Genomic DNA, 12,676 nt, shown 5'->3' on the forward strand with positions numbered 1-12,676 from the left:
TATTAATTTAGAATAAGTATGTATGAAATAAATCTTTTGCCATTGCACAGTCACCATAACCCAGATGAGCTATGCTCAAGCCTGTCCTTAGACCCATCTTTATTTACATTTTGATTGGCTGCCATTTGAGTAGGCAGGAGTATTGTCTCACAAAACAATGACTTTTAAAGCTATGTAAATGAATTATTTATTATCATTTGCAAGTGGGAGAAAAGCTGGGCTGAGTGCCATTTCTTTGAATGATCATATGGTTATCTCAAGAAATACTATTTTTTCTTTCACTGCCATAGTAGGAACATCTTTCTGATGATGTACCAGTATTCTAGCCATGAATTAATTCTGTACATACATTTATTTTATCCTAGGGGAAATGACTGCTTTTGTTTTCAGCAGAGACATAACTGTGTTGACAAGAATTACCATGAAGTCTGCTTTGGGAACTGCTTCACAGAACTGTGTATAGGCAAGCGTGCTGTCTTGCCTAATACACCAAGGTTGTATTTACATATTGGGTATTAGATATTCCATGTCTTGCACCAAACAAATAAGGCCATAATCTCCCTGCTTGAGCCACTGTCATCAGGAACGTTAGTAGCTTTCATCAGGATGTGGTAGGCATTTTGCAAAAGCCTTCTGTGGGGTTTGTCAATCCTGTTGAATGAGATTGTGTCTAGAGTGTAGGAGTCGTGGCTTAACCCAGGCTGGATTTTGAACTATTATAAGGATAGAGCCATAAACTGAAAATATTTTCCAATTAATAGTCAATTCTTTCCCAACTAATTGCACTGACAGTGTTTAGCAATTTAAATAAGTGCTGAAATAAATAAAATTGTTTAGCAAAAAGAAGGGAGGGGAGGGCTTCTCTTGGAAAATGTAGTCACAGCAACACAGCACTTGAGAGAGAAAATGAGGGTGGAAGTCTCGCTTATTATCAGTGCGTGTTCAAACACAGCCAGTCCAAAAAAAAAATTAAGCTCTTGTTAGTGATTGAATCAGTTATAAATAGGCACAAATGTCCTTTCTGCCTAGAAAGCCTGAGATTACTCAACAGATGCAGATCTTATTCACTGTGATTGACAGTGGCAGAATGGTAACATAACTTACTGGTACTGAATGTAAATGCAAATAATTCCCATGAATTGCTACCTATAATTGCAAGCAGTTAGTTTTTTGCAAAGGGTCATTCAGCTGTCCAAATTGCATTCTATTTAAGTGTCGTGCACTTAAAAATACAAACTCTTAAGAGTAACTGCAGATAGAGAGGTGTTATATCAAGGAGATCAGTGTTTCCATTAATGAGTTACACAGGAGAATGAAGTAAAGTATTGCCACATTAGCAGATTTCAGTTGTTGGAGAAAACCGAATAAATTCAGCTGTTCTGGAGATTCTGGAGTCCTACATCCTAGAAAATAGAACCCGTTGAAATCATATAAACATATTAATGTAAGAGCAAAACCAGGATTAATTTATAAGGGATGTTTCATTTGCTTTTGATCTGGTTTTATTTGCTGTCACTACCTTATAACACTTTTCTGTTACAATGTAGCTTCTTTCATGAACAAAATGCTTCAGAGCAAGCTGTGCTACATTCTTTACGGGCTTTTGGTAAGATGCACTTGGGTCTGCACAGAAACCTAAACACTTCTTAGTCAGCTTTCTCACTCCTGTACTGAACTTATGTAGGCTGAGCTTAGGGAAGATACTTGTCGATGAAATATCCTTTGTGCTAATGGACTAAATTTATGCTAAGTTAGTGAGAGATGCTACACAAATGTGATTGTAGCTGCCAATGCCATATAAAACTCGAGGTCCCAGTCAAATGGAAGTGTATAGTATTGTATTTTTCCTAATACATTTAAAACTTCTCAGCATTCTAGGATTGGGTTTTCCTTTCCCTCCCTCTAAGTTGCTTGAGGCTATTTCATGGTCTGACCTACATAGCTGGCAGACAGCTCCATTGAACACTAACTTCAGCTGCACTGTGACAATCAATGATTACACCATTTTTCTCTTCTTTCCCTCCAGGGCTGTGGAAGTTACCTCTTTTTCCTGTCTTCTCAGTATGATTATTATTTTTCCACACAAGTTAAAGGATTTTAAAAATGCAGATGTTCTCCTCCTCATTGTGTTTTTATTTTACTGGTTCTAGGTATGTGAATATTCAGATGGAACCAAGTCTTTGAAGCTAGGAGACTTTGGACTGGCAACTGTGGTTGAAGGACCTTTATATACCGTCTGTGGTACACCCACATATGTGGCTCCAGAAATCATTGCGGAGACAGGGTGAGGATGACCGACTGAGGCATAGGTCTTGTAACCAGTTATTTTTGGCAAGTAGCTCCTAACTGTTGTAAGTATTAGAATGATCTAATAGGATGGTCCTCCAGCTTTTCATAACCAAACCTACCTGTGAGAAAAATGGGCATGATTCAGCTCCTCGAAGATGCTAGCTTCCTCGTTCACCGTGCTTCCTGGGTTCAGCTTTGCCCCTCTACCATCTCTCCTAGGATCCACTGATACAGTGGAGTTTACTGGTTTGTGTTCCCTGTCTCACCTCACCCATTCAGAGCTCATTGTATGAGCCATGGCAGCTGGAAAAACGGACAAGCAAAATACAGTGTTCTTGTTAGAAATTGAATGATTTATATTGGAAGAGACTTCAGAAGTCACCTAGTCTAAATCTGTTCTCCAAGCAGGTCTAATTAGATCATGTTGATTCAAGTGACCTTCTTTAGGTGGCACATGTTATTTTATGAGTGTTGGTTTGATTGAACAACCCCTTTTTTTCTGAATTTTGCATGTGGTTGCATAAATAATTTTGAAAAATGGTAAAATTTCATAAGTCATTTTTTCCTTTTTAGCCTTATTAGACCTCCATTCTTTGCTAGGTAACTCTTGCTATAGCTGTGACCGTTCTGAATTTGGTCTTCCTAATGGAGGGAGGTTTGTTGTATTGTTTCAAGCATTGTTCAGTGCATTTGTCATATTGAGAAATATTTCACAGCTACAGCGAGCTCAAATGTCAAAGGGCACTTCATCTGCATGTTTTAGATTTTTGACAAACTGAATTGACTGGATAGAAAAGAAGAGGAAAAAAGGACCTCTTTTTGACCTGTAGTGTTTTAATTTCTGTGCTTTGAAAGTGCAGTTCTTTTTCCTTGTGTTACTCAAGAGATTGGAGAATTGGTATCTTTCTTGTTGCTTAGCAACACATGATAACCTTAGAGATAGTTACTCCAATATGAGGACTGAGAAGGCACATCCTTGTCTTTTATCATTAGTGATTCTGAGTTGGGAAACCTGGGCACTGAATTGAATCTGAGTATATCCAGAAGACCCTGGAGAGCCTTGAGGCTTATGAAAGGACAAAAACAATCTATGAAAAAATGATGTTATTATGGTTTCCTAAAGACTGTGAAGGATGCTAAATAAAATGATGCTTAGGTACAAAAGACATTTTCCATATCGTCAGCAAGTAACTTAGAACAGATTCTCAATATATATATTTACATAAATAGAATCAATTTTCGAATGGAATTACTTACTTTTTTTTTTAATCCAACACAATCCTGTTTTCTCAGGTACGGCTTAAAGGTGGATATTTGGGCTGCAGGCGTGATCACATACATACTGTTATGTGGATTTCCACCTTTTCGCAGGTGAGTCAAAGGAAAAAAGAGTAAAGAACCAAGTGCTTTCTGAGCAAGTCTTACCTCTCTCCCTTAAGAAGGTATCCTAGGGAAAGCAAAAAAGAAAAATCTGAGAGGGGATTAGACTGTCACATTTTCTTTATTTTTGTATTGTTTTCACTCTTCCCTCTTACCAGCTCTTGGGATCAATTTTATTTACTTATTTTTCTAAGGGAGAAACCTGATTTGCTGCGGAGTGCAGGGATACATGGTGGTGTGAGGCCATAGTTTCTTCTGCCTTTGTCTGCTCTGTGTATCCCAGTTCAATGAACGTGAATACTTTGCCCTCTAGTGTTGCTGTTTGCACACAGCCGCTTACTGGTTTGTAGCGCCGAGGTTTGAAGGTTAATGGTAAACTTGAGGTGAGAGCAAAAGTTTGCTTATGTTGCATTTTTAACTTCACTTATCTTTTTGATAAGTGTCACATGAGAGAAGGAGTTTGCGAACGTGATTCTTGCTACTCAGTGTCACAATGTGTAGGTGTTCTATGGAAAATCAAATGGATACACTTTGTGTCTCAGCAAGTTTTTTTTCCCCAGGCAATGAGGAGGAATTGGCACACTTTAATAGGGAATTCTTGTCTGAACTTATAAGTTATTTGAGCATATTCTCTCCATTTTTACAGCAAAATACACCTCAATACATTAGTTTTTCTGTTCTTATCACTCCTGACTGTGTAACTAAAGCAAACACCTCAGAAGTGCTACCACTATATAAGCTTGCAAATTATGCATTTACAGTAGTTGATATAACACCATTTCTGTTACATCCCCAAATCAAGCAAAAAATTTTCATGACAAATTAACTTACTTCTCACAGTCTTTCTCATTACTGTTTTTCTACAGTGAAAACAACCTTCAGGAGGACCTCTTTGATCAGATTCTTGTTGGGAAGCTGGAATTTCCTTCTCCCTATTGGGATAACATCACTGATTCAGCAAAGGTACTGATACATTTTCCAACCTGAAATAGTGTTGCTGACAAGCCATTGAAAAGGCTGTGCTCTGTTGGAAAGGCAGAAAAGATTCAGAACAGACTCTTACCCACTTTTGCAGCTGCTGCGCCTTTTTTTTTTTTGTTTGTTACTTAGCTTAACACTGGTTGATGAGAGCTCAGCTTTTATAGGTTATCATGTTATTGTCTGAGTAGCAGAATGCCAGTTGCATTCAGTGAACATCACATGCTATTCAGTTTACTTAATGATGGACTGTTGTAGCAGGCTCAGTGTTTCAGCCATAAAATAAGTCTGTCTTCTAATTTCTCCCTCCTATCACTCCTTTAAAAAATAAAAATTATTGCTATGTGGACAGAATTTGTTCCTGTTTTACTTTAGCCAGTTATTAGAACTAATCAAGAGTTGTGGCCAGCTTGATTTATCATTACTAATAGTTCTTATCACGGCCATTTGTGTTTAAAGTGATGGTATTGGTAGGATAAAGGTTCTAAGCCCCACTTCTCAAGCTGAATGATATCTGAGGACTCTAATTAGCAAGTGGAGGTTATTTGTTATCCAGCCAATGAGAAGTTGCATTTTTCTGCATTCCTCAGTGGCTGTTTATCCATTTGCCAACATTTCCGAAGCTCCAGTCATCTCTCACTCCTCCAGACATGCATTCAGAGCAAACAAGGCCCTCAATCTAGGTACTAAAGGTACCTACACACTTCAGACTTAGACTAAATAACTTGGCTGGCTGGGAAACCTCTCGGTTAGGTGTGTTATTATCTGCTTGAAGAAGCTGTTTCCCAGAACTGAAGTGATGAACGCTCTCCTTGAGATACTCTTGATAAGAATACGGAGACTGACAACTGGAGGCTGTGAAAGGCTTTTCAAGGAGGAGATTTGGCTCCAAGTACATGAAGTTGTTCATTTTGGATTGGGGCATATTTGTCTTACTAGGCTTGTAGAACCAAGAATTACACAAGTAAACTATTTAGTTGCTCAACAAGAAACTTGAATGAATAAACAACATTAAAAAAGTTGGTTTGAGTTTTTGGTGTTGTTTGTTTGGGGTTGTTTTTTTAATTTTATTTTACTGACTGCTTTGTATCAGTGACTTCTTAAGGTCTGTCATATCTGTAGGCACAGTTAACAGAAAGCCCATGGAAGTATTTGAGAAAGCTAAAGAGGCTTTAATGCCTCTAAAATATGATGAAAGCCACAATACCAAATCTTTCAGGATTAACTGTATAATTAGTAGAAATAAGCATTTTTCCATCTATCTGCTTTTTCCTATACCAGCTGATGAAATGAGTCTTTTATTCCTCTGGAGCAGAAGAAGACATAGTTCTCAAATAATTTCAGCAGTTTCTTGACTTTCAGATGCAGTTTCTTGTCTCTGATCTGTGTTCTTCATGTACTGTTACTATGTGCATATGCACTGCCCATAGAGGATCTCGCCTGTCCCAGGTTTGTTTTCATTCTGGTTGCCTGGAACTTTATAGCTGATTTTCTTTTAACATTTCCTTTTTCATCTAGTTTCAAAAGATTTGGTGAAACATGAATACAGTAAGGAAGTTGATATGAAATATGCTCTCCAGCATGCTCTTAGATCTAAAGAGCAAATTCCGCTATAAAGTTATTCTGATATCACTGATTCTGGGAACAGTGTAAGCAGTTTTGTAATTTTTTCACCCAGATAGCAAGAAAATTGCACTGAGAAAAACGTGGTGCACCAGTATTTTCCATTGTAATGTCATTTCCCTCTCTCCTCAAACTCATTTTTTTCTTTTTTTTTTTTTAATAAAGGAGTTAATTAGCCTGATGTTACATGTGAATGCTGAAGCCCGATATACAGCAGCACAGATATTAAGCCATCCCTGGGTGTCAGTGAGTAAATTACATTTTACTTGTCTCTGATTTGATATTAAGTCTGTAAATCTAACCATTAAAGAAAGGGTAGTTTTCAGAAGCAGCAATACGCTTCTATGCCCATTTCTGTCTACTGAACCACTAGTCCCGTTTCCACATAAAAAGAGAACAGCAAGCCTCTGAAGTAAGCTTCAAGCCCTAACAGCGCTCCTGGCTTGCACGCTCAGAAAGAACAGAGTGAGGGTATCACTTGCTGACAGTGATTAGAAGGCTCTGGGCATTGCTATAACCCTGCTTAAACATAAAGTGACAGGTAAGACGTGTCACTTGGGTAGCTTTGTCTTACTTCACATTCAAGCTAGAAAATAGTTACCTGAAAAAACGTGTACCTTGGAAGCAGCTTTTTTGGGGCAGCAGCAAAGGGGAACACCAAAGTGCGTTGCTTATTGATTTAAAATCAGTTCATCATTAATAAATACTAGGTTTACATGTACTCAGTCAACGTATATTTCCACACATTGTAAAAGTGAGACTGAATAGGATCTATGGAGTTCCCTCCAACAAGAGCAGACAACTGTAATGAGTGTGTCTATGCATAACAGCTCCTCTCAAATGTATTTATGGTACTGTATAATATTTCCACACTTAGGACATGATGGACCGTTTCAAATGCTAATTTAGAAAAATGCCAAATACAGTGTTTAAACAGTGTTTCGAGCATGTTATTCTTCACATGCTTGAAACAAACTTGCAGCTTATTGTGGGATAAATCAATGGGCTGAAAGTATACAGCATCACATGGCATTTAAGAAATAGATAAAACAATAGTTTTCATATATAAAACAGTGTTCTGTTCTTTTCCTTTCTAACTTGTCTTAGCCCATTTGAGCTGCGTCGCGTATAGCAGTGTGCATTCACTTTTGGGCTGCAAGTCTGAACGCTTGCTTTGCATTAAAAAGCTGGAAATACCTGAGGATAATAGAAAAATTCCCTTTTGCTTAATTACATTCAAAAATACTTTGGTTTTTTTCTAACCTGACTTATTGTGTTTATTCTTACTTAGGATGATGCTTCCCAGGAGAATAATATGCAAGCTGAGGTAACAGGTAAACTGAAGCAGCACTTTAATAACACCCTACCCAAGCAAAATAACACATCTGCTGGGGTTTCTGTCATCATGGTAAGAGAAATGACCATTGTTATACATCGATACTACGCATATTTTCCTAACAGTGCTCTATGAGCATGTGTGGTGCAAGAATAGCAAAAGCAGAGCTAGAATAGTCTCTAATTCTAGTCCTTATTTATGTATAACATGAATTATGTCATCATTGCTTGAGAGCAACTGAGTCTATCACAGTGTGCCAGCTAAACTGTAAAAACAAGCTTTCAAACAGAACCACGTAAACACTAGTTGTATGTTTAAATTAAGCGTATTAATTATTTGCAATTTTTAATTATAAAAACTGTGATTTTTTTTTTTTTTTTTTTAATCATACTGACCACCTAGTTAGTTAAGTAGGGCTGTTCCCTTCTGTCCAACCAAGTATTGCTCAATCTTGAACATACTGCTGTTCAACACAGCGCTTGCCAGGAAACCAGACTCCATTTCAGAAACTTTTGTTGTAGTATTTAATGCTCACCACATCAGCTTTGTCCCAGTCTAACCCCTGCTTTGTTTTTTCTATTCCCTAATGGGGAACTTTTCTTCAAAGCATACAAAGGAATCTTGATGACCTACAGCTCCGCTTACATAAACACTAGTTCCCAGATGTGTAAATCATGGTAGAAGAAGTGGAGTTTACTGTAACCAGTACTCAGAACCCCACTTGTTATTGACCAGTCACTTTTGCAGAAACTATGCAACTGCTATAGAGATTGAACTGCCCATTTTGCTCTTGTGGTGGTCCATTCTTGTCTGTTGCAAGGATGAACACTGCAAACAAAAAGTATCTTCAGTTACTAAAAGAAAAATAAAAACCATCTATGGTAGATTTCCACCCCCATTGCTCTCCATTAGTGTTAATTACTCTCAAAGTCCAGCCCACTTATGTTAACAATTGTTTTAATCACCTGAAAGTAGGTAACTTTAAATAATGTCTCTGCGTACATATATGCTCTTGCAAATACATTTATGTGAATTAAATAGGCCAAAGATTTAAACGTAGGGGAAGTGGTAACGTAAAAGTAAAAATGAGAGAAGTCAGAAAATGGATTTCAGGTTCATGCTGTTGTCTACATTTCATTTGACAGTTTGACTTGACAGTTTGAGAGGGACTTCAGAGCTTCATTCTTTATACTGTTGAGACTATGGATAAGCCTGAAGCTGAAAACTGGTATAAAATGCACTATATGTAATAAGAGCAATTTAATTCTAACTCTTGGCCCCTCTCCAACTTGCATGCCACTTAAGCCTGTCTCAGATCTCTGACACAGCGTAGCTTCTGGCTTCTTATTGGTGTGGGTTTTTTTCTGATTCTGTTAGCTACTGCCAGTCCTTCAGCCAGGAAAGTACCCCTTGTTAAAAGTTTTCACTTTCCCTTTTCCTGCCTTATTTCCTTCTAACAGGTATGGAAGGATGTAAATGCGAAAAATTATTTATTTCTGAATGCAGCTCCCAGTTATTGCTGAAGGGAAAAGTACCTTATTCAAAACACTGTAACCTAATGAGGGTTAAGGCCTCAATTTGTTATTCTTGCCCTGTTTTATCTAGAGCATTGAACTTGTCTTGATGTTAAGAAGTTCTTCACTTGTACTAGCGCTCATTGCTTAAAAACATTCAGATTCAGACATGCACAGTATTGTAATTCTCATGTATTGCAGTGCATTGCTATATCAGTCCACCTGCACATTTAATGGAATCCCTTTTAGCTTCACTTCATTTATATATTGTCATCTGGCCAATGCAGATAATACCATCATGTGGCAGATAAGTAAAACTGCACATACCTACTTCAGTGTTCTTGCACAGGAGACTCTTTCTCCACCTAAAAGCATGTTGCTGTTAATTCATTACTGATTTTTTTTTTAATTGCAAAATGTTCTGTAAATCTAAATTTGTTGCAATTGTGTTAGTTCTGCTTAAAGTAAGTCTAGTTTCTGTCCCTTGCTTCCTTCCCTTTTCCTCCTTTCCCAATGCCTGCATTGCTTTCCTCTGAGTAGGTCCAAGGCAATGGTACGTACTAACTGCGATGCTTTGTTCTGCTGCACCAAAAATACATGTTCTCCATTTTTAACAAGACGAAAGGAGAAATAACTCAGCCAGTCTGAAGTGGAAAGAACCTTCCAAGCCACACAAAAACAGTAAAGGAAAGGTTTTTAAACACAAAAAAAGTTTTCTGTGTAAGTCTTGCATATTGGAAATATTCCAAGCAAACATGGATATAACTAGCTATTTATTTACCTCCTCAGACATACCTTGCGCTATTCCCCTGGGCATAATTTTGTGCATGTGTGTATCTTACAGTAACCAAAAGCAATTAGAAAAAGATGGAAATCCTATGAAGACAGAACCAAAAAACCAAAATCACTGAAAATAACCATTATTTCCATTTAAAATAAAAAAAATTGTCACTTCAGTCTTTGTAGCATCATGGAGCTACTTAGAAGGTAAACAGTCCTAACTTAATAATAATTAAAAAAAAAAAACGTCTTGCTTGGCAACAGTAAAATTAAACTACTTCTTCAATCTTTAAAAAAAACAACCCTAATCCCAAATTGATTTACCTAGGTATGTATTGCTATGTGCAAGGTGTGAGAGCTTATCAGAGGCTGCTGTGAGGACAGCATAGGAGGAAATCACTGTCAGCAGAAACTGAAAATGTTTCTTACCACTTTCAAATAACGTACCCTGCCACTGAAATAACAGAAACCTCTTTATTCACAATTCACTTTCCAGCAAGCAAGAGAGAAAATGCAATCCTACCAGCTACTTTGATAATGATAAATGTACTGTATATCATAGCTAATCTTGAAAGCCTGGGCACAGTTCAGGCAGTCCTTTCCTTTGCATGTTCCATTTGCAAATTCAATTTTTAGTTGCAGAGGATTCAGTTGTGTACTGTCAATTTTTTTTCCTTTTACCTGGTTAATATTGTAACTGGATTTAAAACAAAACAACAACAAAAAGAAAAAAAAAAAGCCCACTCACAAACAACCACCCCCTCCCTCACCCAGACACACAAAACCTCCCTAAATTCAAATTCAAATTGTTTAACCTTTTCTTTGGGGAACTTTTATACTCAGTACTTTGATCTGAAAAAAACACACAGGAAGGCCTTGGAGGGAGGAGGGGTATCATGAGGCTGCTTGCTGCCTCCCCTGCCCCAGCGCAGAGCAACCTCCTTACACAAAATAGTCTCAGTGGGAGAATCTGAGTGAGACTGATTCCAGAGCAACTCCCCATCTGCACACCTGCAAATTCTAGAAGTCCTCTATTTGAGAAATCAGAGCTACTAGTCCAGCTCTCCTTGCCAGGTAAAAATGAAATTTGAATTCAGGTACCTCAGAATGAAATAAGTGTTCACTATCAAGCTTTGTGAGCAAGGATAAGTACCTTATTTCTGCTGTCCTTGATGACTTCAATGCAATAAACCACATCTGAAAAGAAAAAAACCAAACATGCTCACATTTAACTAGTTTCAGAAAATTACTTCAGTATCTAGAACTGCATAATTTTGTGAACAGTATATTAAACAAATGCCATTAAGAATACATAAATATTTTCACATTAGTAGAGCAAGTTCTCCTGAACAATCAATCTAAAAAAGAAATTACTAAAGAAAAGCAGAGCACCTGACCACATACTCCAAGTAATACACATACTGCACTATAGGCTTCTCAGTTTTCATCCTAACCTGCTGCTCTCTTCTCCAGTAAACTCATTTAAGAGAAGCGGTCAGAAACGATGCATTTTTGTCACCATGCCAGCTTCATGAAAGGTCATTTGCCTACCATCAACATTAAGCAGAAAATTAGACCCTTTCCTTTAAGATCAAAAAAGTCATTAGGTTGGGGGTTTTTTTACATCTGTCGTTTTCATGAAGAGATACAGTTCCGTCCCAGGTGGTCTGTCTACAAAAAAACACAGGAACATAAATTTCGTGACCAGCTTGTATGAAGAGTTCCCGCTGTATTATAACTTCTCATGTAATGTGTTGGGGTTTTATCCACATCAGACTTGCAAGAAAAAATTTTAGTCTCTCACCATCATGGCAAACGTGTCTGGAAGATAAGTTTACATTTTCCAAAGGTGGCACCACAAAACACTACAACTAATTATACATAAGATTTCTAATGTTATTTCTCTTTTTTTTTTTTTCTGGCTCTAATGCATGCACTTAATGTCTTGTAGAGCTTGTTGTAACCCTTCAGTTAAGGCAGGACTTTGATTTAACTGCTGTTTTCGTATTTTTGCCTTGGTTTTGTTTTGTTTGTTTTTAGAACACAGCTCTAGATAAAGAGAGTCAGATTTTCTGCAGCAAGCACTGTCAGGACTCTGGTAGAGCTGGAATGGAGAAAACTTCTGCGATTACTGCTGCAGCTGACGATCCTCCTGTGGCTGGGTCCAACACCCCCTTCCCTGCTGCTTCTGAGCCACTCAGCTCCCCCACACTCCCCGCCTCCGTATCTCCCACCTTCGCTGGGGATCAGCCTGGTGCATAGGATTGACAAAACCAAACCCAACTGAAGCTCCCTGCGCTCTCGCCACAGTTTCTCATCATTTCACGTGCCAGCTTGTTTTTGGTTTGTGTGCACCCTCGCCTGGCAAGCCCGAGGCAGGCTCTGTCATGGGAGACTGATCTAATAGTGGGTGAGTGAACGTGCGTCTTGAGTGCTCTTCGCCCTTGTCTTGAGAACAGCAGTAGGGGAAAGACTCTGGCAATGTTAGACGATTCCTAAGTTATCTGTGTTAGTTTAATTGACTGCATTTCACACAGCCTTGGGCTCCAAACAGACTAACGTATGGTGTACTGACCATATGAGCAATGAACAGTTACCTGGCCTCAACTGTACAAGCAGGCTCATTTCTGTTCTTATGAGGAGGATTCTCAGAAAAGCGGGAGAGGAAGACAAGGGAAGAAAACTTATGTTCACCTATTCTGATGCCTCTATTTTTAGCCAAGTTTCTATTGAACTTGAAAGAGGTAAATTTTCACAAAAAATTTTGTAGTGGACT

General features: G+C 38.1%; 1 protein-coding gene across 1 annotated transcript in view; it reads left to right on the forward strand.

Annotated features, from left to right (window-relative positions):
• The window catches only part of DCLK2 (doublecortin-like kinase 2), a gene marked incomplete at its 5' end in the record, with an annotated part of 38,691 nt that extends 26,223 nt beyond the window's left edge, over positions 1–12,468 (forward strand). The window contains 6 exons of the mRNA XM_009869268.1: positions 2,151–2,284; positions 3,583–3,660; positions 4,536–4,632; positions 6,436–6,516; positions 7,562–7,678; positions 11,941–12,468. Of these exons, the coding sequence (XP_009867570.1) occupies positions 2,151–2,284; positions 3,583–3,660; positions 4,536–4,632; positions 6,436–6,516; positions 7,562–7,678; positions 11,941–12,162 (729 nt within the window). The remainder of the gene's footprint in view (positions 1–2,150; positions 2,285–3,582; positions 3,661–4,535; positions 4,633–6,435; positions 6,517–7,561; positions 7,679–11,940) is intronic.
• Between the last annotated feature and the right edge of the window lie 208 nt (positions 12,469–12,676).

Source organism: Apaloderma vittatum, unplaced genomic scaffold, assembly GCF_000703405.1.
Source record: "Apaloderma vittatum isolate BGI_N311 unplaced genomic scaffold, ASM70340v1 scaffold8530, whole genome shotgun sequence".
In the NCBI taxonomy this organism is placed as follows: domain Eukaryota; kingdom Metazoa; phylum Chordata; class Aves; order Trogoniformes; family Trogonidae; genus Apaloderma; species Apaloderma vittatum.